This window comes from Procambarus clarkii, unplaced genomic scaffold (genome assembly GCF_040958095.1).
Source record: "Procambarus clarkii isolate CNS0578487 unplaced genomic scaffold, FALCON_Pclarkii_2.0 HiC_scaffold_770, whole genome shotgun sequence".
In the NCBI taxonomy this organism is placed as follows: domain Eukaryota; kingdom Metazoa; phylum Arthropoda; class Malacostraca; order Decapoda; family Cambaridae; genus Procambarus; species Procambarus clarkii.
In genome coordinates this window covers 28,963-38,590 of record NW_027189803.1, presented here as the reverse complement: position 1 = coordinate 38,590, position 9,628 = coordinate 28,963, and the positions used below count along the sequence as shown (strand labels likewise).

Below are 9,628 nucleotides of genomic sequence, written 5' to 3'. Positions count from 1 at the left end.
AGGATCTGGTTGATGGGAAACACCACGATCTCTGTGACATTCTGCCACTCGTCCTGATACTGCACAGTCTGGAAGACGGGACAGAGCAGCGGCCGTGGCTTGCAGTAAAGGGTAGCGGATAGAGGCACAAGCACCGCAAGGTAGATCATAACCTCAGACTTGGAGTATGAGGCTAATATTTGCCTGGATCTTTCACGTTTTCTTTACCTTTGTACTGTGAAACAAAGTTTAGTATGAACTTAATCATACTTTGAATTTTCCAAAGCCTTTTCGGCAAGCTTGTAATGACGGTACTCGGGCTTGAGTTCCCACATATTCTTGTGAGGATTCTTAACATTATAGTTACATAGGTCTTTCAGGATCTCCTTTAGATATGTGATTGGTTGTCGGGTAATCTTGTGGAGATCCTTAATATTGTAATACTGATGCTTTTCAAATGCAGCAAACAACAACTCCATGACCTTATCTTTATCATCACGAATCGTCTTGCCTTCTGCCTTCTTCTTCTGCTCTAAATAAACATTATGTTTATGGTGTGAAATAGGCTTATAGCCGTTGAGGGGTCTGTCAATAAGCTTTACCGTATGAAGAGACTGGGCAGCTTTCTTCACAGCTTCCCTTTTCTGGTTGATATAGTAGTCGTCCACTACAGGCTGACATTCTAGTTTGTGGATGACTTGTCCCTCAAAGGACAATTGCTGTGTCTCGGAAACTGCAGCATCCGAGCTGCTGCTGCCGAGATCTGGTTCAGAAAGAACTCCGAGTGTCATTTCTTTTAAACTATGAGAAATTACCTTGTGCTCCCGAGGAATTTTCCCGTCCTTCAAGGTGTGTTCACTAGATTTAAAGGTTATTGTCGGAGGTTTACCAGGCACCTTGGTAATCTTAAGCTTTCCAACGTCATGGCCAGCACAGTCTGCCCATTTGTCCCCCAAATATTTAGGTACCTTGACCAGCCACAGCCCACGGCTGCAATTCGTAATATCCAAGTCCATCTTAGACTGTTGGCTCATGATGGAAAACACGAGAATATATAGTTACTTGACCTCTTTATAAAACGTCTTTCCGACACGTGCTAGTGTTTCAGAAAATATCTCTAATAGGGCTGAAGAAGTTTGTCGATGTGGTGGTTGTTGTTGAATACACCTGGTGATTGGTGGTTGGGAGTGGTGTTGGTAAGGGAACACAGTGATGGAGAGAGTGACTGCAGTGGTGGTACTGCTTGTGACCAACCTTGTAGTCTGTGAGCTAAATGAGTAATGAGCTAACCCGTTGTGGCCACCGGGGGGTTATGTAGCAGCTATTTCAGGTGACTGATGTTGCTGGATGATGGAACTTGTTTATTTGGTCATTTCTCGATGCCGATAAATATTCAAATTGCTAAGAACATTAGAATAAAGTTAAACTGACAATACGAGGCATGTATGTTTATACATGTGCATGAGTAGACTGTTTATGAATATGAATCAAAATATTTTTAACAAGTTAAAATATACGTTTTCTGATATAAATTCACTAGAAAACGCCCAGCGTAGGATAACAAAGTTAATCCTGCAAATTAGAAACTTGTCATATGAAGAAAGATTAACTAAGTAGTACAAATTTGCATTCTCTAGAACGGCCAAGAATTCGGAGTGACTTAGTAGAGGTGTGCAAGTGGATGGATGGACACATCAAACGGGATATTAATAGGGTATTAGGAACATAAGAATGAAGGTAACTGCAGAAGGCCTATTGGCCCATACGAGAATAACAAAGTTAATCCTGCATATTAGAAACTTGTCATATGAAGAAAGATTGACTAAGTAGTACTAATTTGCATTCTCTAGAAAGGCCAAGAATTCGGAGTGACTTAGTAGAGGTGTGCAAGTGGATGGATGGACACATCAAACGGGATATTAATAGGGAATTAGGAACAAGAATGAAGGTAACTGCAGAAAGCCTATTGGCCCATACGAGGCAGCACCTATTTATATCTTCCCAATCCCATTAATATATAAGTCCAACGCATACTTGAAACAATCAAGGGATCCTACTTCTATCAAGATATGCGATAATTGGTTCCACAAATCAACAACCATGTTACCGAACCACTATTTTCCCAGGTATTTCCTAAATCTAAACGTAGGAAAATAAGAATAAACGTAACTGCAGATGTCCTACTGGCCCCACACAAGAAAGCTGCTATTTATAACCACCTAATCTCATTCATATATGTCTAAGAACATAAGAATAAAGGTAAGTGTTGAGATTGCGAAGTCGGATTGCGAAAGGGATCTGGGAGTTATGATTAGTAAGAATTTAAAACAAAAAGATCAATGCCTGAATGTTCGTAATAAGGCAAATAGGACACTAGGGTTTATTAATCGAAGCGTAATTAACAAGACACCTGGTGTGGTTCCTCAGCTATATCTTGCTCTGGTTAGGCCCCATTTAGATTATACAGTTGAGTTTTGGTCGCCATACTATAGAATGGATATAAATTCACTTGAATGTGTCCAGCATAGAATGACTAAGTTAATTCCCCAAATTAGAAATCTTTCATATGAAGAAAGATTAACAAAGCTTAACTTGCATCACTGGAAAGGCGAAGAGTTAGGTGTGACATGATAGAGGTTTACAAGTGGGTGAATGGACAAAACAAAGGGGATATTAATAGGGTATTAAAAGTATCAACACAAAACAGAACACGAAACAATGGTTATAAATTGGATAAGTTTAGATTTAGGAAAGACTTGGGTAAATACTGGTTCAGTAACAGGGTTGTTGATTTGTGAAACCAATTGCCGCGTAACATTGTGGAGGTGGGGTCCCTCGATTGTTTCAAGCGTGGGTTGGACATGTATATGAGTGGGATTGGGTGGTTATAAATAGGAGCTGCCTCGTATGGGCCAACAGGCCTTCTGCAGTTGCCTATGTTCTTATGTTCCTTATCCTTAGTGGCTTAGCACAAATCAATAGATTAGGCTAGATTGAGCAACATTTAGTTGGGCTACTGCCTAACTACAGTTAAGGTTTGGCAATAAATTTATATACCATAATAATGAGGAGTAATGGAATAGTGCTATGTATTTTGTTTGGTTTTATATAAAAGACTCTTATTTTGAGTGATGTATATATAATTAGTATGGGGTAATCTCTTCAACTCTGGTATTTGATGAGTATTTATTAATATGTTATTGACCCTAACACGAAAATAATCCACACAATTAATGGATAAATTTACGTGAGTGCTTAGTCTTATGGTTGGATATTAATGTGCGCGTCAACTCCGCGGATTTAAAACCACTATTTTCCATGGATTTAAGCACAAAATGACGCACTTAATTAATTTAGAGGTGCATAGCTACACTATGCATTATATTTATTGATAATTTTTATTTATTTCCTTACCTGTATTGAGGTTTGAAACCATTTTTGCTTTTTATTCCCCTTCCCTCGCCGTTTGAAACTCATAATCACAACTGTTAAATAATTTGTTAAAAAAAAGCAGTCATCGCACGTGGTAACTGACGCAATTGCGCGGTTATGGATTTCTAGAAAACTTCTGACATTCACCTACTTGAAATTAATGGTTAGTAAAATTACTTTCTGGTCACAACCAATTTATGTTGTGGTGACAGGGGTTAATAATTTGGGTGTCAGGATTCCCAACATATAACACGGCAATCGAAACTAAACTGCATGATGTAAATGGGGCCTAACCAGAGCAGGATATAACTGAAGAATAACACAAGGTGTTTTATTACTAATGCTTTGATAAATAAATCCCAGTGTCCTATTTGCCTTATTTCGTCAACAGATCACTGTAAGCAGCGATTTTCCATTTTTCTTATATTCTTAGTCAAAACATTGATCTAAAATAGGTTAAGCAAGAAGAAGTTCTGTATAAGTATTTATTTTTATGATATCTATACAATGAACACGTGATATTGATACATTGAATCTGTGATATATTCAAGGTGTCATAAAAGTAAGTTAAAGGCGATGCTGCTTCTATGGTGGTGACAGTGTCGACGTTCATCACCATCAGGGGCTTAGTCACCTCCACCACCTTCACCTCAATCATTACCAGCTGCAGGGCTGGTGCCGTCACCGTCTGGACTGTGACGGAGGTCACGGGAACATCACTGACTTGGAACACGGTGTTGAGGAGGATCTGGTTGATGGGAAACACCACGATCTCTGTGACATTCTGCCACTCGTCCTGATACTGCACAGTCTGGAAGACGGGACAGAGCAGCGGCCGTGGCTTGCAGTAAAGGGTAGCGGATAGAGGCACAAGCACCGCAAGGTAGATCATAACCTCAGACTTGGAGTATGAGGCTAATATTTGCCTGGATCTTTCACGTTTTCTTTACCTTTGTACTGTGAAACAAAGTTTAGTATGAACCTAATCATACATTGAATTTTCCACAGCCTTTTCGGCAAGCTTGTAATGACGGTACTCGGGCTTGAGTTCCCACATATTCTTGTGAGGATTCTTAACATTATAGTTACATAGGTCTTTCAGGATCTCCTTTAGATATGTGATTGGTTGTCGGGTAATCTTGTGGAGATCCTTAATATTGTAATACTGATGCTTTTCAAATGCAGCAAACAACAACTCCATGACCTTATCTTTATCATCACGAATCGTCTTGCCTTCTGCCTTCTTCTTCTGCTCTAAATAAACATTATGTTTATGGTGTGAAATAGGCTTATAGCCGTTGAGGGGTCTGTCAATAAGCTTTACCGTATGAAGAGACTGGGCAGCTTTCTTCACAGCTTCCCTTTTCTGGTTGATATAGTAGTCGTCCACTACAGGCTGACATTCTAGTTTGTGGATGACTTGTCCCTCAAAGGACAATTGCTGTGTCTCGGAAACTGCAGCATCCGAGCTGCTGCTGCCGAGATCTGGTTCAGAAAGAACTCCGAGTGTCATTTCTTTTAAACTATGAGAAATTACCTTGTGCTCCCGAGGAATTTTCCCGTCCTTCAAGGTGTGTTCACTAGATTTAAAGGTTATTGTCGGAGGTTTACCAGGCACCTTGGTAATCTTAAGCTTTCCAACGTCATGGCCAGCACAGTCTGCCCATTTGTCCCCCAAATATTTAGGTACCTTGACCAGCCACAGCCCACGGCTGCAATTCGTAATATCCAAGTCCATCTTAGACTGTTGGCTCATGATGGAAAACACGAGAATATATAGTTACTTGACCTCTTTATAAAACGTCTTTCCGACACGTGCTAGTGTTTCAGAAAATATCTCTAATAGGGCTGGTGAAGTTTGTCGATGTGGTGGTTGTTGTTGAATACACCTGGTGATTGGTGGTTGGGAGTGGTGTTGGTAAGGGAACACAGGTGATGGAGAGAGTGACTGCAGTGGTGGTACTGCTTGTGACCAACCTTGTAGTCTGTGAGCTAAATGAGTAATGAGCTAACCCGTTGTGGCCACCGGGGGGTTATGTAGCAGCTATCTCAGGTGACTGATGTTGCTGGATGATGGAACTTGTTTATTTGGTCATTTCTCGATGCCGATAAATATTCAAATTGCTAAGAACATTAGAATAAAGTTAAACTGACAATACGAGGCATGTATGTTTATACATGTGCATGAGTAGACTGTTTATGAATATGAATCAAAATATTTTTAACAAGTTAAAATATACGTTTTCTGATATAAATTCACTAGAAAACGCCCAGCGTAGGATAACAAAGTTAATCCTGCAAATTAGAAACTTGTCATATGAAGAAAGATTAACTAAGTAGTACAAATTTGCATTCTCTAGAACGGCCAAGAATTCGGAGTGACTTAGTAGAGGTGTGCAAGTGGATGGATGGACACATCAAACGGGATATTAATAGGGTATTAGGAACATAAGAATGAAGGTAACTGCAGAAGGCCTATTGGCCCATACGAGAATAACAAAGTTAATCCTGCATATTAGAAACTTGTCATATGAAGAAAGATTGACTAAGTAGTACTAATTTGCATTCTCTAGAAAGGCCAAGAATTCGGAGTGACTTAGTAGAGGTGTGCAAGTGGATGGATGGACACATCAAACGGGATATTAATAGGGAATTAGGAACAAGAATGAAGGTAACTGCAGAAAGCCTATTGGCCCATACGAGGCAGCACCTATTTATATCTTCCCAATCCCATTAATATATAAGTCCAACGCATACTTGAAACAATCAAGGGATCCTACTTCTATCAAGATATGCGATAATTGGTTCCACAAATCAACAACCATGTTACCGAACCACTATTTTCCCAGGTATTTCCTAAATCTAAACGTAGGAAAATAAGAATAAACGTAACTGCAGATGTCCTACTGGCCCCACACAAGAAAGCTGCTATTTATAACCACCTAATCTCATTCATATATGTCTAAGAACATAAGAATAAAGGTAAGTGTTGAGATTGCGAAGTCGGATTGCGAAAGGGATCTGGGAGTTATGATTAGTAAGAATTTAAAACAAAAAGATCAATGCCTGAATGTTCGTAATAAGGCAAATAGGACACTAGGGTTTATTAATCGAAGCGTAATTAACAAGACACCTGGTGTGGTTCCTCAGCTATATCTTGCTCTGGTTAGGCCCCATTTAGATTATACAGTTGAGTTTTGGTCGCCATACTATAGAATGGATATAAATTCACTTGAATGTGTCCAGCATAGAATGACTAAGTTAATTCCCCAAATTAGAAATCTTTCATATGAAGAAAGATTAACAAAGCTTAACTTGCATCACTGGAAAGGCGAAGAGTTAGGTGTGACATGATAGAGGTTTACAAGTGGGTGAATGGACAAAACAAAGGGGATATTAATAGGGTATTAAAAGTATCAACACAAAACAGAACACGAAACAATGGTTATAAATTGGATAAGTTTAGATTTAGGAAAGACTTGGGTAAATACTGGTTCAGTAACAGGGTTGTTGATTTGTGAAACCAATTGCCGCGTAACATTGTGGAGGTGGGGTCCCTCGATTGTTTCAAGCGTGGGTTGGACATGTATATGAGTGGGATTGGGTGGTTATAAATAGGAGCTGCCTCGTATGGGCCAACAGGCCTTCTGCAGTTGCCTATGTTCTTATGTTCCTTATCCTTAGTGGCTTAGCACAAATCAATAGATTAGGCTAGATTGAGCAACATTTAGTTGGGCTACTGCCTAACTACAGTTAAGGTTTGGCAATAAATTTATATACCATAATAATGAGGAGTAATGGAATAGTGCTATGTATTTTGTTTGGTTTTATATAAAAGACTCTTATTTTGAGTGATGTATATATAATTAGTATGGGGTAATCTCTTCAACTCTGGTATTTGATGAGTATTTATTAATATGTTATTGACCCTAACACGAAAATAATCCACACAATTAATGGATAAATTTACGTGAGTGCTTAGTCTTATGGTTGGATATTAATGTGCGCGTCAACTCCGCGGATTTAAAACCACTATTTTCCATGGATTTAAGCACAAAATGACGCACTTAATTAATTTAGAGGTGCATAGCTACACTATGCATTATATTTATTGATAATTTTTATTTATTTCCTTACCTGTATTGAGGTTTGAAACCATTTTTGCTTTTTATTCCCCTTCCCTCGCCGTTTGAAACTCATAATCACAACTGTTAAATAATTTGTTAAAAAAAAGCAGTCATCGCACGTGGTAACTGACGCAATTGCGCGGTTATGGATTTCTAGAAAACTTCTGACATTCACCTACTTGAAATTAATGGTTAGTAAAATTACTTTCTGGTCACAACCAATTTATGTTGTGGTGACAGGGGTTAATAATTTGGGTGTCAGGATTCCCAACATATAACACGGCAATCGAAACTAAACTGCATGATGTAAATGGGGCCTAACCAGAGCAGGATATAACTGAAGAATAACACAAGGTGTTTTATTACTAATGCTTTGATAAATAAATCCCAGTGTCCTATTTGCCTTATTTCGTCAACAGATCACTGTAAGCAGCGATTTTCCATTTTTCTTATATTCTTAGTCAAAACATTGATCTAAAATAGGTTAAGCAAGAAGAAGTTCTGTATAAGTATTTATTTTTATGATATCTATACAATGAACACGTGATATTGATACATTGAATCTGTGATATATTCAAGGTGTCATAAAAGTAAGTTAAAGGCGATGCTGCTTCTATGGTGGTGACAGTGTCGACGTTCATCACCATCAGGGGCTTAGTCACCTCCACCACCTTCACCTCAATCATTACCAGCTGCAGGGCTGGTGCCGTCACCGTCTGGACTGTGACGGAGGTCACGGGAACATCACTGACTTGGAACACGGTGTTGAGGAGGATCTGGTTGATGGGAAACACCACGATCTCTGTGACATTCTGCCACTCGTCCTGATACTGCACAGTCTGGAAGACGGGACAGAGCAGCGGCCGTGGCTTGCAGTAAAGGGTAGCGGATAGAGGCACAAGCACCGCAAGGTAGATCATAACCTCAGACTTGGAGTATGAGGCTAATATTTGCCTGGATCTTTCACGTTTTCTTTACCTTTGTACTGTGAAACAAAGTTTAGTATGAACCTAATCATACATTGAATTTTCCACAGCCTTTTCGGCAAGCTTGTAATGACGGTACTCGGGCTTGAGTTCCCACATATTCTTGTGAGGATTCTTAACATTATAGTTACATAGGTCTTTCAGGATCTCCTTTAGATATGTGATTGGTTGTCGGGTAATCTTGTGGAGATCCTTAATATTGTAATACTGATGCTTTTCAAATGCAGCAAACAACAACTCCATGACCTTATCTTTATCATCACGAATCGTCTTGCCTTCTGCCTTCTTCTTCTGCTCTAAATAAACATTATGTTTATGGTGTGAAATAGGCTTATAGCCGTTGAGGGGTCTGTCAATAAGCTTTACCGTATGAAGAGACTGGGCAGCTTTCTTCACAGCTTCCCTTTTCTGGTTGATATAGTAGTCGTCCACTACAGGCTGACATTCTAGTTTGTGGATGACTTGTCCCTCAAAGGACAATTGCTGTGTCTCGGAAACTGCAGCATCCGAGCTGCTGCTGCCGAGATCTGGTTCAGAAAGAACTCCGAGTGTCATTTCTTTTAAACTATGAGAAATTACCTTGTGCTCCCGAGGAATTTTCCCGTCCTTCAAGGTGTGTTCACTAGATTTAAAGGTTATTGTCGGAGGTTTACCAGGCACCTTGGTAATCTTAAGCTTTCCAACGTCATGGCCAGCACAGTCTGCCCATTTGTCCCCCAAATATTTAGGTACCTTGACCAGCCACAGCCCACGGCTGCAATTCGTAATATCCAAGTCCATCTTAGACTGTTGGCTCATGATGGAAAACACGAGAATATATAGTTACTTGACCTCTTTATAAAACGTCTTTCCGACACGTGCTAGTGTTTCAGAAAATATCTCTAATAGGGCTGGTGAAGTTTGTCGATGTGGTGGTTGTTGTTGAATACACCTGGTGATTGGTGGTTGGGAGTGGTGTTGGTAAGGGAACACAGGTGATGGAGAGAGTGACTGCAGTGGTGGTACTGCTTGTGACCAACCTTGTAGTCTGTGAGCTAAATGAGTAATGAGCTAACACGTTGTGGCCACCGGGGGGTTATGTAGCAGCTATCTCAGGTGACTGAT

The 9,628-nt window shown here is 39.7% G+C and overlaps 1 protein-coding gene across 1 annotated transcript; it reads right to left on the bottom strand.

Moving 5' to 3' along the window:
• Positions 1-239: 239 nt before the first annotated feature.
• LOC123749763 (general transcription factor IIF subunit 2-like) lies at positions 240-1,013 on the bottom strand. Its single transcript, XM_045731883.2, has one exon. It carries the CDS (start codon positions 1,011-1,013, stop codon positions 240-242), a length of 774 nt encoding a protein of 257 aa, XP_045587839.2.
• Between the last annotated feature and the right edge of the window lie 8,615 nt (positions 1,014-9,628).

Excerpts from the sequence above, each read along its gene's own strand:
- LOC123749763 (XM_045731883.2), bottom strand. The coding sequence starts at position 1,013 with ATGAGCCAACAGTCTAAGATGGACTTGGATATTACGAATTGCAGCCGT.